Raw genomic sequence first — 27315 nt, 5'->3', positions numbered from 1 at the left:
GATAGGCAGGAGAGTACAAGTGAATGTTCAAGTCTGCAAAAAGTGACCCACCCTGCAGCCGCTATCGGAAATGCCCGCGACAACTGTCTGGGTGTGCAGCGCTCTGATTGTGTTGCTGCGCGGTGCACGTAATGACCTTCGTATGATACACAAGACACGAGCATTGCTTGCACCCTGTACGCCTGTTGTTCGCACGCTACTGAAAGGTGGTGGAGGAGATAGTCGCTGGTGGGTCAATCGCGTGACATCGTGTGAAAGCGCGAGACGGGCTGATCCCGGCGCTAGTTTTCGAAGTAAACAACGGTCGAATAAACAGACTGTATGAAGCTCTAGCTTACGACAACGCATGCGTCTTATGGACAATTGAGAACGGCGCAGTAGAATAAAGATGCGCATTACCGAGCTTATCATCGACGGCTTCAAGTCCTACGCTGTTCGAACCGTCATCTCGGGCTGGGATCCAACTTTCAACGCCATCACCGGGTTGAATGGCTCCGGCAAATCCAACATCCTCGACGCCATCTGCTTTTGTCTTGGTATCGGGCGCTTCGAGCTCTTGCGTGCCAATGGCGGCGCCAGCGACCTCATCTACAAGCGTGGCCAGGCCGGCGTCACCAAGGCCTCGGTCACTCTTGTGTTCGACAACAGTGACAAGCCCAAGTCGCCAATTGGCTTCGAGGATTACGCGAGCATCAGCGTGACAAGGCAGATCGTGCTGGGCGGTATGAGCAAGTATCTGATCAATGGGCATCGAGCGCAACAGCAGACAGTGCAGAATCTCTTTCAGAGCGTCCAGTTGAACATCAACAACCCAAACTTCTTGATCATGCAAGGTCGCATTACAAAGGTGCTGAACATGAAGAGCACTGAGATCCTTGGCATGGTCGAGGAAGCGGCAGGCACGCGTATGTTCGAAGACCGGCGGGAGAAGGCGCTGCGGACGATGGCCAAGAAGCAGGCCAAGGTGGAAGAGCTCGAGGGCCTGCTGAAGGAAGAAATCGAGCCGAAGCTGGACAAGCTACGAAACGAAAAACGAGCGTTCTTGGAGTTCCAGAGTACGCAGTCGGATCTCGAGCGGTTGACGAGGTTAGTGGTTGCGTACGACTACGTGAAGAGCAAGCAGAAACTGCAGCAGAGCGTGCAAGATCTGGCAGCGAAGAGGGGGCGCGCAGCGGAGATCGAAGAGAGCAAGGAGAAGCTGGAGCGTGAGATTGGCGTACTCGAAGAAGATATGCAAAACGTACGTGCAAAGAAGGACAAGGAGCTTCGCAAAGGCGGTAAGTTTGGCAAGCTGGAAGAGGCCGTCAAAGAGCACTCGCATGAGCTTGTGCGCCTAGCGACAGTCTTGGACTTGAAAAAGGTTGCAATGACAGAAGAACAAGAACGTTTGAAGAAGGCGCAGTCAAGCGCGAAGGAGCTTGAGAGGCGGCTGAAGAAGAAGGCAGAGTTACACCGGCAGCTGCAAGAGCGCTTCGAAGCATCAAATAGGGGTGTGGAGGAGCAAAAGGCTGAGGCTGAGAAAAAGGAAGAGCTCCTCCACACGCTACAGACCGGCATCTCCTCGAACGCAGGCTCCGACGGCGGCTATGCCGGACAGCTGACGGCAGCACGAGACGCGGCGACCAAAACTGGGACGGAGATCGAACAAGCTAAGCTCAAGATCAGCCATCTTGAAGCGCGCATCAAGGAAGATGAGCCTCGAGCGAAGAAGGCAGAGAAAGAGAACGCGTCGCTACTCGGCGACCTGCAACTCCTTCGAAAGCAAGCAGCGAAGCTTGAAGACGAGCTGAAGAAGTTGGGCTTCGATCCTGGCCGAGAGGAGCTGCAACAAGCGGAGAAGGCGCAGCTTGAGAAGCGCATTCGCGCGTTACAGAGCGAGGCGGAGGCGCTGAGGCGGAGAATCGCAGGGCTGGACTTCTCGTACTCCGACCCATCTCCGGACTTCGATCGGCGGCGAGTCAAAGGCCTTGTAGCGCAGCTGTTCAACCTGCCAGAGCAGCATTCCGAGGCTGGCACGGCGCTTGAAATCTGCGCCGGTGGTAGGCTGTACAATGTTGTGGTCGACTCTGCGGAGACGGGCACACAGCTATTGCAAAACGGCAAGCTCCGCAGACGAGTGACAATCGTCCCGCTTGATAGGATTGCCGCGTCGAGAGCGCCAGCGGACAAGGTGGCTGCTGCCCAGAGACTGGCGCCAGGCAAAGTTAATCTTGCACTCACGCTGGTTGGGTTTGACCACGAGGTCGAGAGAGCCATGGAATTCGTATTCGGCAACACCTTGGTGGCTGCCGACGCGGCAACGGCGAAAAAGGTGACCTTTGATCCATCCATAAGGCTCAAGAGTGTCACGCTCGATGGGGATGTCTACGATCCAGCCGGCACATTGTCCGGTGGATCCGCCGCACAAGGCACTGGCGTGCTCTTAACACTCCAGAAGCTCAATGCCGTTACGCAGGGGCTCGGTCAGGAGGAGGAGAAGCTAGCCAAGCTTGAACGAGCCATTGCGAAAGACGCCCAGAAGCTCAAGTCGGCGCGGCAGATCAAGCAAGAACTTGACCTAAAGGCGCACGAGATCCAACTCGCGGAGTTACAGATCGCATCAAACTCTTCGTCCAGCATCATTGCAAGCGTGCAGGAGATGAAGGAGACCATGGCAGCACTTGAGACTAACATCCAAGAAGCTGAAGTAAGGCGGAAAGAAGCCGTATCGGAAGCCAACCGGATTGCGAAGGACATGAAGGACTTCTCGTCGAACAAGTCCGGCAAGCTCGACCAGTTGCAGAAGGATCTCGACAAGTTAAAGAAGGCTTTGTCAAAAGCCCAAGCCGCCATCAGACCCTTGCAGCAGGAGATGCGAGAAGCTCTGCTCGACGCGGAGCAGACTGGCTCGGATCTTGCTGCCGCGCAGGAAGAGTCGCAAGACGCGGAGACCACACTTGAGGGTCACAACTCGGAGTTAATGGGCCTTGAGGCGGAGCAGAAGCGAGCACGAGGTGCGCATGACGAAGCTCAAGCGGCGCTGGATGACGAGCGAGCGAAGTTGTCCGGGTTTGACGAGGAGATTGCGGACCTCGAGCGTGCCTCGAAGCGAAAGGCGCAACAAATCGCGGACGAGAAGCTTGAAGCGCAAAAGCTCGGCCACGCCGTAGACAATTTCGCAAAGCAACAGCAGATCGCTCAGCAAACCCTCTCTACGATGGAGAAGGAGCACGACTGGATCCACGAGGAAGCTCTGTCTTTCGGCAAGGCCAATACGCCGTACGACTTCGGCTCCCACAACATGGCCGAAAGCAAGTCAAACCTCAAGACCGTGACTGAACGCTTCCACGACATGAAGAAGAAAATCAACCCTGCAGTTATGGCCACCATCGACAGCGTAGAGAAGAAGGAAGCGAGCCTGAAGCAGATGATGCGGACTGTAACCAAAGACAAGAAAAAGATTGAAGAGACGATCGGAAGCCTTGATGAGTATAAGAAGACGGCATTGGAAAAGACCTGGAGGAAGGTGAACGAGGACTTTGGGCTCATCTTCAACGATCTGCTGCCGGGCAACACAGCGAAGTTGGAGCCCGTGGAGGTAGACGGCAAGAAAAATATCGGGAAAGGTTTGGAGGTGAAGGTGTGCTTGGGCAAGGTGTGGAAGGAGAGTCTGACCGAGCTTTCAGGCGGGCAAAGGTGCGTACCTTCATACTCCAAGCACGTACAAGTTCACTGATAAGGTTCGCAGGTCACTCATCGCTCTGAGCTTGATCCTCTCGCTGCTGCAGTACTCGCCGGCTCCGATGTACATCTTGGATGAGGTAGATGCTGCGCTTGACTTGTCGCATACTCAGAATATTGGCCGTCTGATCCGGACACGATTCAAGGGCTCGCAGTTCATTGTTGTCAGCTTGAAGGACGGCATGTTTGGCAACGCAAATCGCATCTTCAGAACGCGGTTCATGGACGGCACAAGTACGGTTCAGGTATTGGGACCGCAGGATTTGAAGTGAAGCTTAGCGTGAGGCACGTGGAACCGGGTGGCATAGTCGAAGTCGGTGCTCTCGAGGCGTCTCGGATTCTGGTAGATGGAGTGCCCTTAGATACCCAGCATTGCAATGTGACGTTCTTGTACAGCTTCTGCTCATCAGCCTCAATCAGATTTCAGCGCACAGATCAACGACTGGAAGCCGGACTTTTCCGTCTCCGCCTTTGCTTGTCTTGGCATGCACCACTCTGAATTTGTTGGCCCGCTGAGAGAGACATTAAGCATTCCACCGCCGACACCATCTTTCCAACCCACTGTACACAACCGCCAACATGGGTCGCGTCAGGACGAAGACGGTGAAGAAGTCGGCCAAGGTCATCATTGAGCGTTATTACCCAAGGCTCACCCTTGACTTCGAGACCAACAAGCGCATTTGCGATGAAATCGCTGTGATTGCCAGCAAGCGGTTACGCAACAAGGTATGCCTATCCTAAGGCCGATCACCAGCTTGAGATAACTGATGCTGATGGTACTGTAGATTGCCGGCTACACTACACATTTGATGAAGCGTATTCAACGAGGTCCCGTGCGCGGCATTTCCTTCAAGCTGCAAGAAGAGGAGCGTGAACGCAAGGATCAATTTGTGCCAGAAGTCTCGGCACTTGACTTCACTCAGAACTCAGAGAGCGGCATGCTGGATGTCGACCAGGAGACCAAGGATCTGCTGAAGTCTATGGGCGTGAGTACCACATCTTCCCAGTGGCAGCAATGGGCGGTACTGACATAGTGGGCATACAGTTCGACAGCATTGCTGTCAACGTCGTTGCGGTACAACAACCGCAGGTCACAGATCGCCCGCGTCGCAACTTCAACGACCGCCCCCCGCGCACCTAGACTGCTTGTAATCAACCTACCTTCCACGGTGCCGTTGCGCATGGCACATGCCTGCCATTCGACGACCAATTTGCGCAGCATACCCTCGGCGTGATGGCGCACTAGCTATCTCATCGCAAATGAAAACCATTATCCGCAGAAGGTGTCGCTGAGTCTGTGCCGTCATGGCTAAAGACGAGGCTTGACTGCCAATTTCTTTCCCTCTGCATGTCCAGTGAAATCTCCGTACTGGCCCGCATGGCTAGGGACAATGCTCCATGGTGTGGCAAAGCGCTGTGCCGCTCGGCTGCCCCTGTAAGAGCATCTCACTGTTGACCGGTCAAGCCCTCTTTCCAGGACGCTTCGTCTCAAGTTCAGTGCCTTCTTGCGGCAACTTATAACTTACTTTCCGCGTCAGTGGAGAAGTGGTTGAACCGCATGTACCGCACTCGGCTTTCGCTTCTGACTTTGCGCTCACGCCGTCCTGCGGGTGTTACCGCAGCTCGTGTGCTATGCTCCCTTTCCGAATCATAACAGAGCTTGTCATAGCCACCGGCATGCAAGCATAGGTAGCCCTTGCGCGGTTGTGCAGCATGTTGACTGGCACGCCAAGCAGCTGATAGGCGTCGCTAACACTGCTTATATATATGCCTACAAGGCTTTCCGGGCCATTACCAGTGAGCACTTGCCTTTGTCGGCAATGAGCTGTACTGGATCCCTATGCATAGCCTCGTCTCTCCTCTGAAGTACGTGGAATTGTCAAGCCGCTCAGAACTGAAGAGGCAGATGCAGTAAGTCGGTGCAAGCTCGGTTTTGAGCTATAGGCAACCGGGGCGGCGAGTTTCTGGTGGCTGCCATGAGAAGACGGGCCATCCCAGTATGATTACTCACTTAACGATCCTGCAAATACTCCGATAGCTGACCACTCTAAAGAAGCTTCCCGGAGTTCTGTGACCGTGGAGTCTCTTACGGGCGCCGAGTAACATGGCAACCCGACTAGTATATCTGGTTTGGGGCCGTTAGCTTACCCGGTGGCTCGGAGGAATGGCACAACCTTCACAAATTAAATCGCACCGTCAGTAGCAGACGCTGCGACGTAGAGGGTTGCATGGGGAAATTCGCATTGATATTGGCATCTTTCCCGTTCATCCAACCATAAACGCTAGCACCGCGGATAATGCAGTCGCCTATCAATTGTGTCCGTACTTCTTCTTCAAGCTCTCCACGAGCGCAACGTACTTCTTCTGAGCATTTGCGGCAGTGACTCCTTCCTTGTGCACCTTCTCCCATGCGCCACGCTTCGCTTTCTCCTACAGCAAAGTCAGTTTCGAAGGAGAAGCGTCAATGCGATTCCATGCAAGTTTCGGACGCACCTTCAACTCAAACATGCCGGGTGCTTTTGACTGCTCGAATGGGGGATCTTGAGTACCCTGCTTGAACAAGCCGTAGAGCTTGTTGTCGGATGAGCATGTCAGCACAGCATTTTTGAGATTGGATTATTTGATGCGCCATGCCTCTAGCAGTTCGTTGTCGGTAGGCTTCGCCTTAAGCTTGCGGCTGTCTTCAGCAGCCTTCTTGAATTCGGCTGATTGTTGGGCTGGCATGGTGACGATAGGTTTTTAACCGGAGACAAAAGTTCTTGACGATTCGAAGCTGTCTGTATGATCGCAACAATGTGAAAGTGAAGTTCTTACGGCGATATGATCACCTGACGTTTTTGTTCGACACTGTTGACCTCGCGAGCTTGAGCACATGAACTCGCGCCGAGGTGTTACGTCACCGCCGTTGTACGGTCGACTGAAGCGGGCGTCGGTACGATATGTGTATATCTGTCTGCTCGGACTCGTTCTAGGCTTCGCAAGGCCACAACCATCACGAGAATCTGAACAGAGATGCCCATCTGCATCCACTGCCGCTACCCCGTCTCCAATCTCTACACAACCTACAGCAAAGCCGACGATAAAGCGCTTGGCAAGGGTGTCCGGCTCACGCAATGTCCCCGTTGCAAGCGGTTCGCGGACAAGTACGTTGAGCATGACTTTGTAGTCCTCTTCATTGACCTTGTCTTGATCAAACCGCAAGTATGCCTATCACTATAGTGACCATAGCTGCCTTAGGGAACACAGCTCAGCTACATCAACTGGGCTGATGGGAAAGGTAGGTCTACCGCCATCTCCTCTTCAATCACTGGGATCGCGAAGATGACCGCTTCGACTCATCGATCATCCGTTTCGCCGTGCTCCTTTTACTGTTCGACGTCTACCTGACATGGGCGCGGATAGAAAAGGCAACCTCAGCGGTTCCGTCCCTGCCGCTCTCGCCACCTCCTCCACTGCCACTGCCTCCATCGTCATGGACAAATGAGACAGCTTCGTACGGAAACAGTACTAGTGCAGTCGGTGCAGCAGGCTCGAGCGGAAGCTTGCTGACAACGCAGCCAATACTGCTCCAGTACCTCTTCTTCCTCGCCCTGTGCACGCTCGAGACGGTATCCTTCCACTTACCTCTCCGGGTCCTGCTTTCCCTACGTCTGCCGTCCTCGCTGCGCAAACTCCTACCAATCCCGTACTACCCTCGTCCGGCCTTGATAAGCACAGCGCTGCTGGTGAGCTCGTTCACGAAACTGTTCCCTCTGCTGCTGCTCATCTGGCAGTACGACCTACCAAGCAGCGCCTCAGCAGTAAGCTGGGCGGTCATCATCAACAATGTAGCAGCGCTAGAAATTTTGCTGGGCTGTGGGTACATCACCGCGGCATTACTCTGCGCTGTTGGTGCTGTTTGTCGAGCTGCAGTTGGATGGGCTATTCTCCGGGCGGTTGGCATCGATGGTGGTGCGGCTGCGGCAGGCGTGGTGGAGACCGGCGATCTGATCGAGCTGTGGAGAAGCGTCATGGGGAATGCTCGGCTGGGGTGATGGGGGTACGGAATGTATCTGCTTGTAGCTGACAACGCTCGGTCGCCACGAATGGGAGTGGCAAACCAGTAGACGGTGATGCTTTTCTGGTCATCATGTGCTATACAGGAGTTATCGTGAAGCGAAGCACGCCACGCTGTCCTGTAGAGCTGCTCTAACGCCTCATCCCATACCAAAACGCCCCTCCCATGCATCGTCACGCGCTCAAAACAACATTGCAGCATTGCTCTTCACCGGTCCGTTGACATACTCAGGCCGCAAGTCCGCTCGTTGAGGGGTGATGAGCGGATGCCATTGTGCGAGGAAGGTTATTGCTGCCGTACAGATAAGCAAACGTATTCCACGCCATGAAGAGATACTTTATACGCACCCCACATCAACCAGCAGGCCCAAGCGCTTAGCACGAGCGTGCTTCTCCAGACCGTCTGAGTTTCTCCCTTGGGCGACGCGAACCAGGATACGATGGAGAAGACAACGATGAAGATGATCGAGATGAGGAGGGACCAGCTGTGGTTGACGAGTCAGCGCATGTTCAAGCGAGCCTAAAAAAGCTATATCTTACCCGTTCGCCATGGTCGCTGTGCCAGGGATGTCAGATTTGCGCAGTCTTTAGAATTTAGTTGGTGGAAAGTCGTTGGTCGTGAAGTCCAAACACGTGCATCTTGATAAGTGATGCTTTCGGCGCACGCATGCGTTACATAAGCAGCTTCCCGCCACAAGCCGCGGCTTTAGAGGTAGTTTGTGAGACTGTGATTATCAGTTTCATCTGCATCATACATGTATATCCTACGCTGGCGAAACCAGGACTTTCCGAACAACAGTGTGCATAATTGAGCGCAACATCATCTGTGCGCTCTCATCACTGTCTAAGTCACAAGCTGGATCGTCTTTCGAACGCCGTAAACAGGCGCCAGCGTCTCACTCACCTATCGGAGCGTATAAAGAAAGTGATCCTGGGCGCACTCCTCACGAAGCCTTCAGCAATGGCGGAATCCTCTCTCTCGTCCATAAACATTCCTCAGATCCTCGCGGTTGCTCTCGTTGGGTTCTTCGCCATCCGCTGGTTCATGAGCAAGCCTTCCGCGCCCGGCAACAATGCAAGCTCATCGTCACGGAGAGGACAGCAAGTTGACCTTACCAAAGTCGAGCAAGTAGCCGCAATGTTCCCACAGCTCGACCGAAGAACGATCGCCTGGGACCTGCATAGAAACGGCCAGTCTGTGGGCGCTACTACCGAGAGAGTGCTGAGCGGACAAGGGCTTGACAACCCGCCGCCTTCGTACCAACCGCATTTACCAAGTCCGAATCAGCAGGCACCGGCTGTGGGGGTCAGTGCGGGTACCAGAAAGGACGGCACGAGGAACGAAGACCTGATTACTCGATATGGACTGCAGGGTCGGGTCGGCGGGAAAGGCAAGGAAGCGGAGCTGAGCGAAGAGCAGAAGCGCAGCGCTTGGAGCTCTGACAAGGCTGCGAGAGCGGAAGGCCTGAAGAAAAGACGAGACGAGATGATTCTGCAGGCCAGACGGCGGATGGAGGCTAAAGAGAGTGGAGCATGACACTGTCCGGCCGCGGGTCTTGAGCGATTGTAGCAAGCGCGCGCACGGCATTCACTTTCCATAGCGTCTCTTACTCTTGCACATACGTTTGCAAAGTCGTCCGTCCGCGCCTGACCACCATTGACAGTCTTTCTGATCATCACGTGCCATCTTCACATCGCTAGTCAGCCCTATGGCGGGGGACTTGGCTCGTGGAGGCGGATCGGCGGGTTGGCTTGCAGCGGCCGAATTACGCCAGCGCGCACCTGCAGCAACTTGATGTGTACCTGCCAGTACTTCTGGTGATCGTTAAGTCGAGGCCCCAATATACATCCCCGTGCCTGCACACTCTAACACGCGATATCACGCCGCTACTTTTGCTTGTCACCAGCCTACCTTACAGACAGATCTTTCAAAGCCTTTTGCAGCCGGAGACTGAGGCAAGAACGCAGGACATCTGCATGCACTGGAAGCACTATGTGGTAACACGGTAAGTGCGATCTTGTGATCTACCGGGCTCGTTGCGTAACGACAACGATATGTTCAGTCCGGAAGAGAATCCGTTCACAACACTCGTTCACCTCACGACTAGAACGTTGGCTTGTTAGACTGCTTGACTACTAGCATGAATCCGTCGCTCACAGCTCGCTACACTTCTATCAACCTGTCACGAGGATAGTCGCTGACAAGGATTCAAAGTGTGCAGAGACTACACCGTCAGCGCACTGCGCAATGAATACTTACGCGCCAACTCAGCAACAGGCACGGCAGACACCAAGACTGCAGAACACCAGCAAGCCTTCACTTGGCAATGGTCTAGGTGGCAGTGGATGGGGCGGTGGTGGCCTTGGGCTCGGTGCGGGTCTCGGTGGCGGACTGGGAGGTGCTGCGCGGCCTCCAGCGCTCAGTGGCTTTGCACAGGTCATGGGTGGTGGCAGCGGTCAAGGGCCTATTGATATGAGGTGAGTCCGCATCCTTCACTGGCAACAATAGGCAGCTTATGCTACGGTCACGAGCTTGCCTGTCACGCATGTGCGTGCCTCGCTCGTGCCTGTTATTGTTCGCTTGCTTACGTAAACGATGCTCTATGGCAGAAGGCAGATCTCTCCGCAGCTGGACTTGGTATGCTATACAAAGGATGCAAGCTAACATTGATTCTCTTAGCGACTTCCCTTCTCTCTCCGGAGGACCTCGGGCCAATTCAAGTAGTGCCGCTTCGGGATGGAACAATAACCCATTACGGCAATTACCACAAGCACAAGCACCGGCCTCACATCAACAGCAGCCGCAGGCGCAATCTCAACAGCAGCAGAGAGCTCCTTCGGCGGCACCTTCACAGCAGTCTACAGAGCAGTACGATGGCTCCAGGTCACAGCAGCCATCATCAGACCGAGAACGAGCCACCACTGGCGAAGACTTTCCGCCTTTAGGGGGGCAGATGAACGGTGACACTGGTAGTGGGCAAAGCGTCGGCTTTAACAGTACCATAGCTTCTCCCGATGTCAGCTCACAAGCCCGGAATCTCCATCCACAGCAATCGCAGCAACTGCCAATGCGAACTGCGGAGGGTATCGGCGCCTTCCAGCAGCAACTGCAACAGGGGCCGATGGGGTCTGCACAGTCGGCGCAGTCTCTACAGCCTCAACTAAGCGCACCGAATGGCCAGCCTGCAGGCAATAGTACGAAGAGATACGCTGACATGACCGAAAGCGAAAAGTATGGCCTTACCGGGTTGCTTGCGGGCTTCGAAGCACGGCGGCAACTAGAAGCAGGTCAGCCGGTGGACGAAAGTCTACCACCAGCGATGCGAAATGGGGTCTTCATGGGCCAGGATCTTGGCGCGTTAGGAATGGAGTTGGACAACCCAGACCCTATCTACCCGACCTTCTCCGTCTTTGCGGGCAGCGGTAGCGGCAGGAGCCAGTTCGACTTTCATGAGAGACACGTCGTGCCCGATTTCACTTTACCCAGCGCTTACACTGTGAGCAACGTGCCTCCACTGCAGAGTCGCATGGGTGCTTTCAGTGACGGTACGTCAACATTGGACTACACGAATGCATTCTTGACTGACGCCGTACGCAGAGACACTGTTTTCCATCTTCTTCCAGTACCCGCGCTCAATTGAGCAAGAGCTCGCCAGCATCGAACTGACAGCACGAGACTGGCGATGGCACAGACTGCTGCGGCAGTGGTTGCAGAAAGACACGCGTGAAACAAATTCATCGGGATCACTACCGCTTGTCGACCTGGCTCAGAACCAGCCGGTGGGCGCGGCGCCCGTCCGTGTCAATGAGCGGGTGGAGCGAGGAGTTTATGTCTTCTTCGATGCGCCAAACTGGCGACGAGAGCGGAGAGAATTTGTGCTCGACTACAGTGAGCTGGATCACAGGCACGCCGGTGGGGGCGGGGCGCAGGCGCCTCCACAAACGAACGGAGTCGGTATCGGGCCTGCGCCAGGCCTCGCTGTTGGGGGCCCCGTACAGGCTCCGGTGGCGACTGGCCCACAAAGCGTGACGGCATCACATGCAGGTGGAAGTAGCGTGGGCTAGAGAGAATGGCCAAGGCCCGTATGAGGAGGCTGGATAAACGCTCGGCGGACTTCACGGCGGGATAGAGCTGATCTATTGTCGGTGAGCATTCCGTGGGCGACAGGACCCTGGGCTGTGACGATGGCCACAGTATGTGGTGGTAGGTTTGTAGTCCTCCCGTAGATCTGCTTGGTCCACAACATGACGCACAATGTCCAAGAGTTTCTTCTTCTGTTGTTCGGCCAGAAGGCCGCGATCATCCTCGTAGATAGCAAGGAGTGACGTTCCGGCTCGTTCTGAGAGCAACCGTCTGTGCGTACAGCTCAGGCTAGTCGGCCTCCACATCCGAGTCAACCACCCAACGCCACGGAACCAATGCCGGACCCATGTCAGCAACCCGTCGTTCCGGGGCATCATCCTCGATGGCGGCTTGCAGCCGCGAACCAAACCGAGATGGCCCCTGGAGACTTTCTGACGCCACCGTGTGAGGACTGGAGAATGGAAAGTATGCACCACCATGCGAGCGCACAGGCGTCGCCAGGCGCAGCCTTCCGTGAGTATGGCGAGAAGCCGCCAGAGATCACTCGCAAGATCACTGCTTGCGTTGCCTGCCGCAAGCAGAAGATCAAATGTAATATGGGTGACGGTCCGCCTTGCGTGCGATGCAAGAAGCGCGGCTTATCATGCACTGTCAACAAAAGCCTGCAGATGATTCTCGAGTCGGATGCAGACTGGAAGACTAAAACTGAGAGTCGAGTCAAAGCTCTGGAGAGTGCGCTGAACAAGGTCGCTGATCGTTTATCTATGCCGGAATTACTCGAGTACGAGATGGAGGACGACGAGGAGGACGATGCTAAGCCCCCGAGGAGCCACCCTTCGTCTCGCCTTTCTCCGCTTGCTGAGAAGCACACTCCACACAACTTCGAGATTGTCATGGATGACAATGCAGGACCAGCAGCCATTCCAGGCTCGGTGATGACGCCAGTGATCGTGCCTGGCGTTGAGCCAAACCGGGAAGACCAAGACATCATCAAGCGTGGTGTCCTGACCGTGGAGCAGGCACAAGCTTACCTCGATCTCTACCAGAACCGTCTCGACCACTTCCTATATCGAATCCTGGGTGACCGCAGAAGTCTCGGACAGGTGCGCAAAACATCGCCGCTTCTGCTTGCTGGAATATGTACGGTCAGTGCGCTTCATCTCGCCGCTCGCGACTTCGAAAGGTTGTATCAGGAATTCGTTAGCATTGCCGCAGCGCAGACTTTCTCCCGCCACAATAACGTTGACGACGTTCGCGGTCTTTTAGTGGGCGCGTTCTGGCTTAGCGGTATCTCATGGACATGCGTTGGCGCTGCCGTGCGCATGGCTACTGAGATCCAACTCCAGCGGAGCATCTTCAAAACGCTGAGCGGAGACAGGTCTCACTACCTGCGCACCCGGCTGTACTATCTCGTGTATATTTGCGACCACCACTTTTCGATCGCGTACGGAAGACCGCCAATGACTCGACAGGACGACACAATCAGAGCGTCCTCCGCATTCTTGGATAGCGAGCATGCTGTAGAGGACGATGCACGGCTCGTGAGTCAGGTCAAGTTCTGGTCTGTAGGGACGGAGGTATACGAGACATTCGGTATCGATGTTGAAAGACCGTTGACAGCCGACATGATCGATCCTATCCGCCGATTCGGTATCAAGCTGGACGAGATCCGGGCGTACTGGTCAGAGCGCCTGACGCGCAATGACTACGTGGGAAACTATCCCAGGAAAGGTGTTCATCTCCACTACCACTTCGCCAAGCTATACTTGTACTCAATGGCGTTCAGAGGCATCGGAAAGCCTGGCTTCAAAGCGCCGGACGTAGCTTTGGACATTGATGAATTAGCAAATAACGCCATTCTGTCTGCTACGACCATTCTGCGAACCGTGATCCAGGATCCCGAGATACAAGGCCATCTGAATGGTCTGCCGACTTATTTCGACCTCATGATCGCGTTCGCCACAGTGTTCGTCCTAAAGGTGTCCACCAAATACGCAACCTCGGTTCGTGTGGATACCACGGAGATTCGGTCCTTGGTTGGCGAGGTGGTACGTGTACTGAAGCACGTTACATCAACCATGCATCCTCGCCACCTGCTGGTCAGTGTCGCACGGGGTGCCGGCAATCTGCTGGAGCGTTGTCGTCCGCAAGACTACCGTGGCCCGTACCCGTCTAATGCACACGTCACTCTAAGCCATCCGACTTTCGATGACAGCTTGTACGATGTATCGCGCAACGGGCAAGGACCGATGTTTGATAACTTTTTCATGGGTGAATTCGACTTCCTCTCAACGCAGGACATGATGAATAATTTCCAGCAAGATCCTCAGTTTCCACAATTACCGCCACAAATGTGAGATGTGGGTGTTCCTGCCACGACATGGGGCAAACACGTTCGAAAATGGCTGCACTGAGCGATGTCCTCATCAGATTGTGGATGCCGGAGCAGCCGCAGGTACTATGTCCTCGGATTATGAACGGGCAATGGACCTCAGATATGAAGCCACATTCCATCCAATGGAATACGCCAGAGTCAGTCACTGAGCTCGAATAAGAGAATGGACAGCCATCTCTTCGAATGCCGATAATGGTGGTGTTTGCATCGTTCGATCCTTAGCAAGATCATCCCACCTCCGCACCGCGAGCTTATCTTCAAGCAGTGGATCCTGCTGCGCAGCCGCAACTTGCTGGTCGTCGAATGGGCCGCCCTAAGTTAGCGTTAACACTTGGAACAGGGTACTGGCGGACTTCTCGCGAACCTGAAACTTGAGTGTTGTTTTACTGCTCGAGCTGAGCCCATCATAGTAGGCTGTGTCGACTGCGGTGAGATATCGCTTTGCCATTACATGGGCGCCAACAAGTTGACAGACCTTGTCGCTGAAGCCCAGCTGCCTTAGGTACCGCTCACCTACAACTTCGTGGCTTGCTTCGCCAACGTACGTTCCGTCCGGCGCTATCATGCTCTCCATCTTCTCAGCGGCTGGGATGAACCGACCGACGTCGTGGAGCAAAGCGCCAAGAACTGTCTCGTCGTCGGCACCAGCCTGCTGTGCGAGCGTTGCTGCTTGTAACGAATGCTGTAATTGGGACACACGTTCTCCTAGGTAGTCTTTGTGGCCTTGTGCTTCAATGAAGGCAAACAGATCCGCAACGGTCTTGCGGGCGTTCGCTTCCACTGCGCTCTCGTTGCTAATGGCCATCTTCAAAGATGGCTTGGTTGTAGAGTGTTCGTCCAGGAATGCGGTTTGCGACACGGCACACCGTCGATGAAACGGCTCCGCGGACTCTAAGCCGATCGAAGGTCGCAATTCCTCGCTACATTGATGACATGCCGATCCGGGTTGGCCACCGATAAAGATCCGGAGGAAGACCGCTCACGCGCTTCTCTCCGAAACTCGGGCCGTAGATTGAAGTGACGATCTTCCACAAGCCATCACGGGGATGACAACACGATCTTGGAACGTCACGATTCCGGCCTGGTATAAAGGTGGCTTGGGTCTAGGCCACTTAGGGGGCGGTCCAGGAAGCTGACAAGGGCCAGCGAAGACCTCACCATGGCAGCCATTCAACTCTCGCAAGAACAAGTCCAGCATTTCGATTGCGAAGGCTATCTTGTATTGAGTGCCTATGAGCATGGACTTGTCGACCCGTCGTCACTCCAACAATGGACCGACGAAGTAAGGAATCTGCCGCGCGAGCATGGCAAATGGATGCCCTACGATGAGATCACACCATCGGGACAGCGTCAGCTTATGAGGACCGAGAACTTTGCCGACTACCACGACGGCTTCTCAAATCTGCTCCATGGCGAAAGCCTGAGGCAGATCTTGAAACAGCTTACCAGAGATGACATGCTTCTCTTCAAGGATAAGATCAACTATAAGCAGGCAGGTGGCAACGGCTTCCAAGCACACCTTGACGCCCCTGCCTACGATCACATCGGTCAAATAGAGCATACCACCGCTAATGTGGCTGTCGATGCTGCGACACTCGCCAACGGCTGTGTCGAGGTAGTGCCCGGCAGCCACAAGATGAAGGTGGAACTTGCCGACGGTGGCCGTATCAGCGACAGGTGGGAGCAGGAGCAACGATGGCTGCCCGTCGAGCTGCAACCTGGCGATCTCCTTATCTTTGGTAGCCATCTTGCGCACCGGTCTGGTCCTAACAACACTGCGAAGCCGAGAGCAAGCGTGTACGCCACCTACCATATGGTATCAGACGGTACAGATCTGCGCAAGCGGTACTATATTGACAGGCGAGAGAATTTCCCGCCTGACCACGGTGCGCATAACTCGTGGAATTTGTCTTCCAACGGCTCGCTAATGTCTCATGCAGAGCGTGTGCCCGGTAAGGATTACGGCGCGGGTGTGAAGAGGTACGCATTCGCAGCTCCGTTCACCAAGGTGAACGATCAGGTTCAGCCAACCGCTCAAGGAGTAGCCTGAGTTCCATGTCCTCTACTGTTCTCTTCATTTTTGTCTTAGTAGCTGCGACGGGCTGTAGAGGCGGCATCCCAGAGCGGAAGGTTTCTTCCAACAGCCGCAGGCACGCTAGCACTGGCGTGAAGACGGGATGGCGAACCGCTTGCTGGAACCATGTACTGTAGTCGGCGTCCAACAGGTACCTTGTCCGTCATATCGCGAACTTGGAATTGTGTGGCTCGCAATCTTCTACTGATGGTACCAACCTTTTGCACTCTGCGGCGCGGCTCAAGCGGCCGCGAAGGTCCCAGTCTGCGGGCTGCGGCCGTACGTTCCACACCCTTTCTTCGCTCGTACGTGTTGGCAGGACGCCAACAGCGCGACGAGCGTTCGCCTGCAAATGTATTTTGGCACTTGAGAAGGTGATAGCCGGAAAGGCTACCTTAATGCCATGAGCTTAGCAAGGTAATGACCGTAAAACCCGAATCCTGGCATATAACAAGCTCCGTCCTCTCGCATATCTGCTTTGAATTCTTGCCGTCTGCTAAGTTCTTGTCACACCTTCGCAGGGAGACATAATGCCGCCTCCGCAAGGGACTTGGTGAGTCTGCTGGATCCATTATGGACCAGAGGTCGAATCGGAGTACTGACACTTCCCAGGAACCCCATTGAGGGACCAGGTATGCTTCAGAAGCAGCTCATGTTTGGCAGAGTTACTCACCGAAACAGGTGACTATACAACTACCTCAACAGTGCACAGCGACACCTACCCGGCTATCGATCCTTCCAAAGCCAACCACTCCGGACATGCAATCTGCATCACTGGGGCATCACGGGGCATAGGTAAGGCCATCACCCTCGCGTTTGCGTTAGCTGGAGCTAGTCAGATAGCCATAGGCGCACGGTCAGACCTCTCCAGCGTCGCCGATGCCGCCAAGAAGGCAGCTAAAGATGCTGGGCGCACCGAGCCGACCGTGCTTACCGTCAAGCTTGACGTCTCCGATCAGCAGTCTGTCGAGATAGCAGTGGCCGAAATCGCGCAGAAGTTCGGGAAGCTCGACATTGTTATCAACAATGCCGGAATCCTTGACGAGATGAAACCGATTGTGGAAACGACGCCTGATTTATGGTGGCGCACCTGGGAGGTCAACGTTAAGGGGCCTTACCTTGTCACAAGGTCATGCGTACCTCTGCTTCTCAAGGGTGAGCTTAAGACACTTGTTATGGTCTCCAGTGTCGGTGCACATGTTGTCGGCGCCGGGCTGTCGGCATACCAGCCCTCGAAGCTCGCTCTAACCCGCTTCACGCAATTTGCAGCAGCTGAGCACCAAGACCAAGGCTTGTTAGCATTCTCTGTGCATCCAGGGAACAATCTGACAGACATTATCGGTCATGGAGAAGGCTTAAGCGAAGAGTTCAAGGCGGTATTCACTGAAAAGCCAGAACTCTGCGCCGATACGCTAGTGTATCTAACGCAAGAAAAGCGCGATTGGCTTAATGGGCGATATATCAATGTCACCTGGGACATGCCGGAGCTGACAAGTGGGACGAAAAAGAATGAGATCATTGAGAGAGACCTGCTCAAAGTGCGGCTGGCCGTCTGACGTACATGCGCGGAAGTTGGAGTGAGCAGCAGCGACTCTCGCTTTTCAGGTAGCTCTGGCTCTTAAGTCATCTTGTCCTTGATCGAGTATGTTATCCCATGCTGTCAAGCTCATAGGTTCCCGTGACTGGTGTCACCCACTTTGGTTTCCGGTCAACGTAGACTTCGATCTTGGGCGCAACGTCATTGACGACAGCCTGATTGTCAAGAACGCGTGCCCGGAGACCGACTATGCGCTCCCCCTCTTGCGGCCGCCATGGCAATAACAGACTGCCGTGAATGTAGGCCCACCGGTGTAGGATTCTTTGATGTTTTCACCGAAGCGGGAGCCTGAACGCATGCTCTCAGTCCAGGTTGGCTTCCAAAGTGATCCTACCTTGAAGCGCCGCCGGAGTAGTTGTGATCAAGTAGGACTCCCACCCAGCTGCACCATCAGCTCCTACACGGAAGCTTGCTGACTTCAAGTAGTAGACCGGCCCCAACAAGCCAGCTACTGGAGGAGGAACGAATATTCGCGTTCACCTCATTCAATTAGCGTGGCATAGCAGAAAATTGTTGGCCTGCTCCAAGTCTTGAAGTGGCTTGCGCGTATGACGTCTAGTAACAACTCATTGTTGCGCTTACCGCAACACGAGACACTTCATCAACACGGATCACCGCAGAAGCAACCTGGGTCAGTTGCTTCCGTCATGCACTCCAAGGAATCTGCTCACGATCGTTACGCATCAACTTCGCCAGATTCTGGTAAGTTCAGGGAGATCACTCGACGTAACAAACGCTTGCAGCGCAGCATGGAATGACTAAGCAGCGCTAGTACGTTGACTCGCAACCTGGGGCATTGACGACAAGTCGTCCAAAGTCTGCAATTCCGCGCGTAGTGAGTAGGTCAGCCTGACTGGTGTTCAGGACTCCCACACCACAGTCTTTCGCGAAAGATTTGTGGCCATTAGTAGTCCTAAAGATCTGCTATTGACCTTGCCGGGCTAATGGTAGCCCTTAGGCATCAATCTTTCACAGATACTTTGACCATAGAGGGCGGTATGCTGTGGGGGACACGCTCGGCAGCAGGAAACGCTAGGCTTGGTTGGGAGGTACCTATTACATGTTGGCCGTTGTACCAGAAAGGGACATCGAGCCATTCGCATTGTCCGGACTCGTCACATCCTCCTCGGATCATTAGCAGCTTAGCTGAAGGTAGGCGAGCATCTCGCTCTGATCTCTTTTGTTGATGCCCGCTCGGTTGTGTGCTGCTTCTCTTGCGAACCTTCGTGATCTTTAACCGACCCTACACATTCGTAGCATAACCAGTTATGGACCCTTCTGCCATCATCGCAAATCTCTCGAGTATCGATCGATCAAGCTTTGGCAATGATGAGTCGGCACGCTTACAAAGCCTTAACGAGGCTCAGGCACTCGTTCAGCGGCTGAAGAAGCCATGGGAGAAAGCGTATCAGATGACCTGGGTGGAGCCAATTCTGCTATTCACTGTGAAGGCAAGCAGCGAGATGGGGCTTTTCGCAGCGCTGGAGACCCGTCCGAAGACGCCCGACGAACTCGCTAAAACTACAGGAACTGACGCTAGACTGATTGGTCGCTTCTGTCGCATATTGGCTGTTAACGACATCATAGGAGCGACAGATGAGAATGCATATTTTGAGACCGAGCTATCGCGTGCGTTCGCGGACCCGGATGGCTTGGTCAACGGCATCCATCATTCGTTCGACCTGATACTACCAGTCATTACCAAAGCTCCTGCCTATCTCCGAGAGAAGCACTACGACAGTCCATCGGACGGCGCCCATCCTCCATGGCGGACATTTATGGACTCTCCAGACCTCTGGACATGGTTTCGGGAGCACCCAGATGCTCACGCCCACTTCAACAGCTTCTTCGCCATCCTACGAGCGGGGATGCCACCATGGACTTCGATGTTCCCACCCACGAAGCTGCTCAAAGACTTCGACGCGTCAACAATGCTTTCTGTGGACGTTGGTGGTGGCAAAGGCGGCGACGCTAGGCACCTAGCCGCCGCTGTATCGTCGTCACATCCACAGGCTCGTATAGTAGTGCAGGACCAGCCAGAGGTCATCGCCGCGGCCAGAGAGAGCAAAGACCTCCCAAGCCAGATCGAGCTAATGCCGTACAACTTCTTCGACGAGCAGCCCGTCAAAGGAGCTCGCTGCTATTTCCTGCACAGCATTTGCCATGACTGGGCGGACTATGAGGCCCACCAAATCCTGATGCGCGTGAAAGAAGCGTGTACGCCAGGGTACAGCAAGGTCTTACTTCTCGAGACAGTCCTTCCGGAGAAGGTGCAAGATACGAATCCAAGAGCAGCCGCCATGGATATCAATATGATGCTACTATTTGGTGCTCTGGAACGGACGGAGCGGCAATGGCGAGATCTGCTGGAAGGGGCGGGTCTGAAGTTTGTGCGCAGGTGGGAGGTGGAAGGGAACGCTCAATGTCTTATCGAGGCGTCATCGTAGGCTGGATTTCCCGAACCGCAGCGGTCGCGGAGCGCTGAGAAGCGTTCTACGACTGTGATGCTCCAGACGCCGAACTCCGTGCTACAATTGTAAGCCTTGATCAGGCTTCTGTCTCCGGTCCGTCTGCAGCAGCTTCATCATGTTCATCCGTGTCTGCCTCCACAGGGGCAGCCTTTGATTTCGTCTCGGGCACATTATCCGCCATTGCGTCGCCGTTCACCGTGCCATTTGTCGCAGTCGATTCATCAACGTTAACCAAATCGTTTGCGGCCCCACCCTCTTTCTCCAACTTCAGGTACTCGTCCCACTCGGGGAACATATCCTCATCATCTTCCGGCACGCCTAGCATCCTGCTCACTTTACCCTTCCCATCCTTCTCCAGACCTTGCTTCCATTGACCAACAATACCCTTAGACCGGCTAGGCTTGTACGTCTGCGCGAAAAGCACGGCCTCCGCTGTCCGGCTAGTAGCCAACAAAACGTCGAGGCAACCATCAACATCACCAACCTGCCATAAGCAGGTAAAGGCAACATTGTGCTGCCCTGCCTCCCTCGCTTTTTCGGCCAAGCTTCGCAAGCCTGCCACGTCCGCGCTTGACGAATAGAGCAGGAGTAAGCTGCCGAGGTCCTTGGCGTTTCTGAAGCACTCCTCAGCGAGCGCAACGTTCCAAGCACCGAGCGCCGCATCACCGACCGTCTTCCATTTATGGTCGACGTCCGCCTTCCGCGCTAAATCTAGCGCAATTTGTAACTGGTTTAGCCCGAGTGCGAGTTCGAACTTGTGTTCATCGTCCGTCGCGACCTCAAGCGCTTGCTCCTTGTAACCTTGGCCTTCCAGGAAGCGAGCGATCTTATTCTTCTGGTCTTCGGGTATGTCGGGTAGCATGTCATTCGCCGAGTCCAGGTCACCTCTCAGGACCAGGGTCTGGTACTCTATCACGGATACTGAGAGGGCGAAGGATGTCACCTGGACGTCCTTGTCGCACACGTAAACACGGCCGTCTCTGGTCAGATAACCGAGGACGTAATAGGGTTGGTCGAAGTGCGAGATCGTGTAGGTTTGGTCGCCCACGAGGTAGTTGAGGCGATTGGTGCTGTTCGTGTAGACGAAGCAGTCGCCAATCCATTGGCCGGTGCGAACGCTGTGCGCACAGGGTTAGCATAATTTCTCAGAGTTCCGCGTCTCTCCACCCACCTCTCATTGATGTCGCACACAACTTCGAATGCCTCTTCCACACCATCATCTTCGACGTTGCCGCTTTGTATAGCTGCCATGTACTGCTCTCTCGAGTACCGCAGCACATAGTACGTATCCTCGCAAGCCAGGCAAACCAGCTCGCCCGACTCGGACCAATACACATTCCGCGGCTCGACTTCTATTCTCCGAACAAGCTTGCCAGATTCCCAGTCGAAGAAGCCAATGCCGCCCTGTCCCTTGACACCCAGTAACACGCCACCAGACAGTCCATCAGCGGCAAAGCCAACATTGACACTGCCGTCGCCAGACTTCGGCTTGAAGTTTCGGAAGATCTTGACCGAGTACTGCGACTCCCGGATGGCGCAGTCCTTGTCATTTTCTTTGCTGGCCCATGCGAAGTCGAGTGCGGAGCCGAAAGCCTGGTTCCGGAGCGCGAGAGCGGTATAGACGATGTACTCGCCGTCTCCGCATACCGCAACGAACCTGCCGTTCGGGCTGTGAAGTAGTGTCTGAGGGTAAATCTCTGTGCTGCCGAGATCCTTTGATGGTAGCGAGATCGGCTGGCCATCCTTCACGCTCTTGTCTGCGCCCTTGATGACGGAAGTCAAGATCTCTGAGTGTCGAGCCCAAATGATCTTGCCGGAGCCGTCCATGGATACTGCTGGCTCCTCACGACCCATTTTTACAACGACTGCACCATCGTCGAAACCCATTGCAATACCTTGCTTGCCGCGCTGATAGGAGACACACCATGCGCGCTCCAAGCCATACGAGAGAGACTGCTCCAAACGGTAGGTGTTGGCATGCCAGATCTTGATCGTGCCATCTTCCGATCCGGATATGATGATGGGTAGTTCGGGATGGTAGCAAGCAAAAGATACGTTTGACGAATGACCTTCAAGCGTGGCGATCAATGCCTTGGTTGTATAATCCCAGATCTTGACCGTCCGATCATCGGATGTTGTTAAGAGGTAAGGCTTGTCACTCTGCGGGTAGTAATCGACATGGTTGACACCCTTGACTTCGTGTGCTTCCAGCGTGAAGTTGGGTGTATTGGATCCGAGACTCCAAATCTTGACCGTCCGATCAAGACAAGCAGACGCAAACGTGTTGGTGTCCTTGGGGTTGATCGCCAGGCCCATAACGTAATGACTGTGGCCCTCAAACACCCGTATGCACTTCCACCCCTTGTCCCAGTCCCATAGCTTGATAGTCATGTCATCGCTAGCTGTTAGCACAAACGGCTCGGTGGGGTGGACGACGATTGCTCGGATGTAGTCCGGATGTGCTTCGAAAGATGTGATCTTCTCCGACGTGTTGTAGTTGTACACCCGTACCTGGAAGTCATCGCTGCCGCACACTATCCAGTTCTTCCGTGCCACGAAGCGACCAGCGCGAACAGGCACGTCGGTCAACTCGAAGGTCTTGACAATCGCTTGCGTCTCGTACGACCATATGTATACGTGGCCGCTGTATAGTGTTGTGAGGATCTACAGTAATCAACACTTGTCCGTTCAGCTTCGCTATATTGATATGACGCATACCCATGGCTCGGTAGGGTGGAAGTCAATGCCTTTGACTCGCTCACTGCGAGCGAAGAGTTGTCTCTGTGCTCCCGAGTTAGCATATTCTGCCCATGACACTGTATTGTGGGACAGGAAGCTACCTTGACGTCCAGCCGCATCTTTACGGCCGATCTCTGAGCTGTTTATTACAAGGGACCGCAACGGGCCTTGTGCTGGCTGGCGGAGTGTTGCCCTCTTGTTAACGAGTTCGGTCAAGGGAGCATTGAGATGTTGTGGTTTCGACTATGCAGGCTTCGCACGTCCTCTTATGTGGTCGAGAGTGTTACGAGCGCTGTTGGAGGGGGTGTGGTTCTTAAGGGCAGCTGCTCTCATACCACCACCTGGCGTTCCTCAGAAACTCCAATGCGGCTCACTTTCCGCAACGTAGGGCCTGAGGCAGCGAGCTGTCAAGCGCAGGGAATTGGCCCGTGTGGCTTGACGTCGTCACCTGGCGTTGCTTTAGCGCCATTCGCCTCGCCTCCAGGTAGCCATTCATGCTCCATATCAATCGCATCCTCAATCAAAACACTCTACTATACACTTGTAACAGCAACCATGAAGCTCTTCGCTGGTGCCGCTACACTACTTCTCGCTCTTACTGCCCCTGCGCAATCCAGCATCTTCGGTAGCTCCAGCGACATCAGCGCAAATGTCGACGATTCGCTATCAGTACCTGGGGAGAACCCACTGCACCATTGCAAGGACCCCGCAAACGATGTTCTCTCGCTTGAGCGAGTAGACCTCGACCCAAACCCACCGAAGCCGTACGTCGCACTTACTTGCCCCACCAATACCTTCACTGACAATCTCCCACAGCGGCCAAAACCTCACCGTCACCGCCCGAGGCATCCTGAAGGCGGACATCGAAGATGGCGCTAAGGTGCATCTCCAGGTCAAGTTCGGCCTTATCACAATCATCAGGCAGACCACCGACCTCTGCGACGCCGTGAAGAACGTCAACCTCGAGTGCCCACTGCACAAGGACAATGCGACCGAGCTGACCAAGACCGTCACGCTACCTAGAGAGATCCCGCCGGGCAAGTACACGGTCATTGCGGACGTAGACACGAAGGATGCGGACAAGATCACGTGTTTGATGGCGACTGTAGAGTTCCACCGCGGTGGGAGTGGCGCGATCGTTGCGTCCGAGTGGAAGCAAGGCCTTTAGATATTGAGGTCTGTTGGAAGGTTCTGCGCGGGTACTATGTGCAACGTTGTCGGGAGTCGACATGCCCACGGAGAGAGGCTACAGGGCTTCAAAAGCCAGATGTGAAGACATAATGTTCAAAAGATGATGCATCATAGCGAGACCTTTGGGTATCCTGTCTATAGTAATGTAGCGTTTGTGGCAAGAACGAGACCGCTCTTAGTGGCGGCTACCCAGAGTCACATACAAGACGCAAATCTACTCGCCAAAGAGCTTCCTGACACGCTTCATCACGCTGTCCTTCTCCGGGTCATATGGATGGTCCTTGCTTGGTATCTCTAGGATAGACGGAAATGCTTCGCTGTAGCCATCGACTCGTCCTCGGATCTTGTCCGCGATCTAGAATAATAGCATATCAGTCAGTGCCATAACATATCGTTGGGAATCACTCTGCCGTACATGTTGGTTGATAAGAACAATCGCGATGTCCTTCCTTTGCTTTGTGAACGAGTCGAATGCGCCTTCTATGGTTGACGTCTCGGTCTTCTGATCCACGACGAGGTAGTTCCTTTGGGAGTCGGGGGGGTCGGTGACATGCTGGTTCTCATGTCAGAAGACCGGACTTGAGAGTGTGGGCTGCATAGAGTGACGTACACCTACGCCGGCCAGCAATATACCGGTCACTGAGTCCTAGCTCTTCGTTTCAGTAACCTACACGGAGGAGTAATTTGGAGGGGATGCCTACTTCGTCGCCTATCACGGCGAGGAACTCACGGTCCTTATATGCGGACTGCGGGAGCGCCATGTCTGTGTTTCGCAGACACTGCTTTTTGGCATTGGGTGTATGTTGAGATAGACTCGGGTGAAGCTCGGCAAGTCGAGCTTCCTATGATTCGAGAGACGCCTCCTACCGCATGCACCCTAAACCGTGAAGGTATCTCATGCGATGGTCAACACTGCAGAACTGCCAACTCCCTCCTCATGATAGGTTTGAGAGAGGGAGGCGTCTGATCGGATGGAAGAACGTTCACTCCACCTTGGTTCGGTATATGTGACGAAGAGTGCTCGCAGCCCCAACCGCAGGCAGTTGGGCGGCAGTGCCGCAGCCTTGCGCTGCAGCATCAGGCTCCAGATATGCATGCATGATGATCCCAAGTGTAATGCGCCAACTTGCAAGATATGTCAATAACGAAACAGGCTACCGATCGTACATATGTGGCTTTCCTTACGGTAGCTCCTAACCTCCAATCTTCGCTGAACTCACTCACAATGATATTGATCAATATTAACTTTCTCCAGTTCGAGGAACACTTGGGCAATGAAATACCACCTTATGCCCATCCTGTCCCATCGCTGGGGCGACGATGAGATCAATTCCTCCGACTATAGGAAAGGCAGACGCAGAGATAGCAAGGGGTATGAAAAGGTTCTAGGGCTCTGTGAGGTCACCAGACGCTACAACAAATGGTTGCGGAAACAGCAAGCGAACGACGATGAAGGCGTTGCGCGGTCGCAATGGGAAAACACCATGAAATTGAAGATCTCCGCACGCCCACCAGATTCTTGTAATCCGCTCACCGTGCTTGACCATGTCTGGATTGACACATGTTGCATAGACAAGCGTAGCAGTACGGAGCTATCAGAGTCAATCAATGCGATGTTCACGTTCTACAAGCGTGCGGAGCTGTGTCTTATCTACCTTGCCGACATCGCAGCAGGCTTAAATAATGACTTGACGCCCTCCACCTGGTTCACGCGTGGTTGGAGTGAGTTCACAAAGCCCCCTCACAAATTGCTGCTAAGCACTAACAGCGTGTCATGCTAAGCTTTGCAGGAGATGCTTGCACCAAAGCGTTCGATATTCTGCAACCGAGACTGGAAGTTCATTGGTCACAAGTGCTACCATGTAACCTCCCGCCACTACAAGCCGAAAATAAGCCATCCGAACCCGTATGCAGTCTGTCGGATGCTGCCCGACACGCCACATATGAACGATCAGCTCGTCCTCTGATGCGGTATCAGTGCGGACTACATTAATCACTCGCGAATTATCCGCTTCGGTCCGTCGTCCTCGGAATCTGCGGCCATGGTATTCAGTTGGGCAGCAGACCGCGAGACCAGTCGTGAGGAAGACGTGGCGTACTGCCTGCTTGGTATCCTAGACATCAACATGCCGTTGCTGTACGGCGAAGGTGGCCATGCATTCCGCCGGCTGCAGATGGAGGTGTTGAGCGAGCATGGCGATGATACCGTCTTCCTTGGCCAGCGACGCTTGGGCGTGTTCCTGATGGGCGGCCAATCTATGCTCGCTGAAAGCCCCTCCGAATTTGCTTCTTGCGGCAGTTTCAATCGAGGTAATTGGGATCAACATTTGCGCCTTCGAAATGCCGCGGTGACGACCAGGGACACGGTCACTTTCACAGCAAGACTCATACGTCTACAACTCGAAAGGCAAGCAAGGAAGAACTCTTTGGTCGAACCCTCGGCCACAAAGGCAAAGTCCCGCACATATTGGCTCCTACTGACTAGCGGGAGCATTGAAGTCCCACCAAAAGGGCCCCCACCATCAACAACAGCTCAACTTGCCATACTGCTGTGGAAAACCGGAGAGTCTACGTCAGGGTACAGTAGAGCATCCGATGAACTCTGTCCTCGTAGGATAGGCCCGTGGGTACTTGGTCATGGACTCAAGGATTCGGATTGGCGGTTGAATACACCTTTCCCTTTTCGAGTCAGTTGGCCACAGAAAGTGCAGATGGCGCTGTGTGCAACCCTCGGCAGTAATAATGTGATCTGGCCGGCGCGATGTGTGACAATTGCCTGCGATATCGGAATGGTAGGGTAGTCGGGTGCAATGGTTGATCGCTAAGGCTTCCAGCGCTGCGATTCACTCGTACCTGATACGGAAGGACTGCAGTTCAAGCCACTGCTTGCCCGGTCCAATGCCGCGCAGGTCCGTGAACCTCAATTCAGGTTGACGTGCATAAGTGGCTCTGGCACTAAAATACCATCCGCCATTATGCGTACGAGCG

At 54.4% G+C, this 27315-nt stretch overlaps 17 protein-coding genes across 17 annotated transcripts; 11 read left to right on the top strand and 6 right to left on the bottom strand.

Moving 5' to 3' along the window:
* Nucleotides 1-388: 388 nt before the first annotated feature.
* BAUCODRAFT_26658 (uncharacterized protein) lies at nucleotides 389-4861 on the top strand (the record flags this gene model as incomplete). Its single annotated transcript, XM_007680957.1, has 6 exons — nucleotides 389-3675; nucleotides 3728-3954; nucleotides 4117-4283; nucleotides 4321-4446; nucleotides 4506-4706; nucleotides 4766-4861. The coding sequence occupies 6 exons, from the start codon at nucleotides 389-391 to the stop codon at nucleotides 4859-4861; spliced, it is 4104 nt and encodes a 1367-aa protein (XP_007679147.1).
* Nucleotides 4862-5796: 935 nt separating this feature from the next.
* BAUCODRAFT_94976 (uncharacterized protein) lies at nucleotides 5797-6570 on the bottom strand. Its single transcript, XM_007681348.1, has 3 exons — nucleotides 6355-6570; nucleotides 6214-6291; nucleotides 5797-6150 (listed from the first exon to the last, which is right to left on the bottom strand). The coding sequence occupies exons 1-3, from the start codon at nucleotides 6442-6444 to the stop codon at nucleotides 6031-6033; spliced, it is 288 nt and encodes a 95-aa protein (XP_007679538.1). The 5' UTR covers nucleotides 6445-6570; the 3' UTR covers nucleotides 5797-6030.
* Nucleotides 6571-6732: 162 nt separating this feature from the next.
* BAUCODRAFT_40717 (uncharacterized protein) lies at nucleotides 6733-7673 on the top strand (the record flags this gene model as incomplete). Its single annotated transcript, XM_007681120.1, has 2 exons — nucleotides 6733-6921; nucleotides 7002-7673. Coding segments are annotated over 2 exons (861 nt in total), but the record flags the coding sequence as incomplete, so codon positions are not given.
* Nucleotides 7674-7744: 71 nt separating this feature from the next.
* Nucleotides 7745-8327, bottom strand: BAUCODRAFT_37038 (uncharacterized protein; the record flags this gene model as incomplete). The annotated part of the gene is made up of 3 exons (XM_007681040.1): nucleotides 7745-8068; nucleotides 8125-8261; nucleotides 8317-8327. The coding sequence occupies 3 exons, from the start codon at nucleotides 8325-8327 to the stop codon at nucleotides 7959-7961; spliced, it is 258 nt and encodes an 85-aa protein (XP_007679230.1). The 3' UTR covers nucleotides 7745-7958.
* Nucleotides 8328-8521: 194 nt separating this feature from the next.
* On the top strand, nucleotides 8522-9536 carry BAUCODRAFT_37037 (uncharacterized protein). The gene has a single exon (XM_007681039.1). The coding sequence runs from the start codon at nucleotides 8738-8740 to the stop codon at nucleotides 9311-9313; it is 576 nt and encodes a 191-aa protein (XP_007679229.1). The 5' UTR covers nucleotides 8522-8737; the 3' UTR covers nucleotides 9314-9536.
* Nucleotides 9537-10024: 488 nt separating this feature from the next.
* On the top strand, nucleotides 10025-11841 carry BAUCODRAFT_26655 (uncharacterized protein; the record flags this gene model as incomplete). The annotated part of the gene is made up of 4 exons (XM_007680956.1): nucleotides 10025-10254; nucleotides 10290-10414; nucleotides 10438-11322; nucleotides 11375-11841. 4 exons carry the CDS (start codon nucleotides 10025-10027, stop codon nucleotides 11839-11841), a joined length of 1707 nt encoding a protein of 568 aa, XP_007679146.1.
* Nucleotides 11842-12327: 486 nt separating this feature from the next.
* On the top strand, nucleotides 12328-14217 carry BAUCODRAFT_75640 (uncharacterized protein; the record flags this gene model as incomplete). Its single annotated transcript, XM_007681163.1, has 1 exon — nucleotides 12328-14217. The coding sequence occupies one exon, from the start codon at nucleotides 12328-12330 to the stop codon at nucleotides 14215-14217; it is 1890 nt and encodes a 629-aa protein (XP_007679353.1).
* Nucleotides 14218-14229: 12 nt separating this feature from the next.
* Nucleotides 14230-15201, bottom strand: BAUCODRAFT_37034 (uncharacterized protein). Its single transcript, XM_007681038.1, has 2 exons — nucleotides 14620-15201; nucleotides 14230-14568 (listed from the first exon to the last, which is right to left on the bottom strand). The coding sequence occupies exons 1-2, from the start codon at nucleotides 15058-15060 to the stop codon at nucleotides 14398-14400; spliced, it is 612 nt and encodes a 203-aa protein (XP_007679228.1). The 5' UTR covers nucleotides 15061-15201; the 3' UTR covers nucleotides 14230-14397.
* Nucleotides 15202-15414: 213 nt separating this feature from the next.
* Nucleotides 15415-16305, top strand: BAUCODRAFT_150689 (uncharacterized protein; the record flags this gene model as incomplete). The annotated part of the gene is made up of 2 exons (XM_007681347.1): nucleotides 15415-16141; nucleotides 16196-16305. 2 exons carry the CDS (start codon nucleotides 15415-15417, stop codon nucleotides 16303-16305), a joined length of 837 nt encoding a protein of 278 aa, XP_007679537.1.
* A 35-nt stretch (nucleotides 16306-16340) lies between these two features.
* BAUCODRAFT_125219 (uncharacterized protein) lies at nucleotides 16341-16496 on the bottom strand (the record flags this gene model as incomplete). Its single annotated transcript, XM_007681346.1, has 1 exon — nucleotides 16341-16496. One exon carries the CDS (start codon nucleotides 16494-16496, stop codon nucleotides 16341-16343), a length of 156 nt encoding a protein of 51 aa, XP_007679536.1.
* A 200-nt stretch (nucleotides 16497-16696) lies between these two features.
* BAUCODRAFT_37031 (uncharacterized protein) lies at nucleotides 16697-18118 on the top strand. Its single transcript, XM_007681037.1, has 4 exons — nucleotides 16697-16746; nucleotides 16851-16882; nucleotides 16942-16961; nucleotides 17011-18118. Exons 2-4 carry the CDS (start codon nucleotides 16860-16862, stop codon nucleotides 17883-17885), a joined length of 918 nt encoding a protein of 305 aa, XP_007679227.1. The 5' UTR covers nucleotides 16697-16746; nucleotides 16851-16859; the 3' UTR covers nucleotides 17886-18118.
* Nucleotides 18119-18428: 310 nt separating this feature from the next.
* BAUCODRAFT_37028 (uncharacterized protein) lies at nucleotides 18429-18758 on the top strand. The gene is made up of 2 exons (XM_007681036.1): nucleotides 18429-18628; nucleotides 18699-18758. Exons 1-2 carry the CDS (start codon nucleotides 18475-18477, stop codon nucleotides 18704-18706), a joined length of 162 nt encoding a protein of 53 aa, XP_007679226.1. The 5' UTR covers nucleotides 18429-18474; the 3' UTR covers nucleotides 18707-18758.
* A 508-nt stretch (nucleotides 18759-19266) lies between these two features.
* On the top strand, nucleotides 19267-20367 carry BAUCODRAFT_57291 (uncharacterized protein; the record flags this gene model as incomplete). The annotated part of the gene is made up of 1 exon (XM_007681146.1): nucleotides 19267-20367. A coding segment is annotated over one exon (1101 nt), but the record flags the coding sequence as incomplete, so codon positions are not given.
* A 56-nt stretch (nucleotides 20368-20423) lies between these two features.
* BAUCODRAFT_237789 (uncharacterized protein) lies at nucleotides 20424-23469 on the bottom strand. Its single transcript, XM_007681345.1, has 4 exons — nucleotides 23238-23469; nucleotides 23116-23178; nucleotides 21569-23061; nucleotides 20424-21515 (listed from the first exon to the last, which is right to left on the bottom strand). Exons 1-4 carry the CDS (start codon nucleotides 23253-23255, stop codon nucleotides 20474-20476), a joined length of 2616 nt encoding a protein of 871 aa, XP_007679535.1. The 5' UTR covers nucleotides 23256-23469; the 3' UTR covers nucleotides 20424-20473.
* A 318-nt stretch (nucleotides 23470-23787) lies between these two features.
* Nucleotides 23788-24256, top strand: BAUCODRAFT_52594 (uncharacterized protein; the record flags this gene model as incomplete). The annotated part of the gene is made up of 2 exons (XM_007681138.1): nucleotides 23788-23900; nucleotides 23953-24256. Coding segments are annotated over 2 exons (417 nt in total), but the record flags the coding sequence as incomplete, so codon positions are not given.
* A 109-nt stretch (nucleotides 24257-24365) lies between these two features.
* Nucleotides 24366-25314, bottom strand: BAUCODRAFT_237312 (uncharacterized protein). Its single transcript, XM_007681344.1, has 4 exons — nucleotides 25029-25314; nucleotides 24938-24973; nucleotides 24743-24880; nucleotides 24366-24682 (listed from the first exon to the last, which is right to left on the bottom strand). The coding sequence occupies exons 1-4, from the start codon at nucleotides 25086-25088 to the stop codon at nucleotides 24542-24544; spliced, it is 375 nt and encodes a 124-aa protein (XP_007679534.1). The 5' UTR covers nucleotides 25089-25314; the 3' UTR covers nucleotides 24366-24541.
* A 497-nt stretch (nucleotides 25315-25811) lies between these two features.
* BAUCODRAFT_76519 (uncharacterized protein) lies at nucleotides 25812-26540 on the top strand (the record flags this gene model as incomplete). Its single annotated transcript, XM_007681220.1, has 3 exons — nucleotides 25812-26049; nucleotides 26110-26179; nucleotides 26306-26540. Coding segments are annotated over 3 exons (543 nt in total), but the record flags the coding sequence as incomplete, so codon positions are not given.
* Between the last annotated feature and the right edge of the window lie 775 nt (nucleotides 26541-27315).

This window comes from Baudoinia panamericana (genome assembly GCF_000338955.1).
Source record: "Baudoinia panamericana UAMH 10762 unplaced genomic scaffold BAUCOscaffold_11, whole genome shotgun sequence".
In the NCBI taxonomy this organism is placed as follows: Eukaryota; Fungi; Ascomycota; class Dothideomycetes; order Mycosphaerellales; family Teratosphaeriaceae; genus Baudoinia; species Baudoinia panamericana.
The sequence above is the reverse complement of the archived record's forward strand: the minus strand, read 5'-3'. Positions and strand labels throughout refer to the sequence as shown.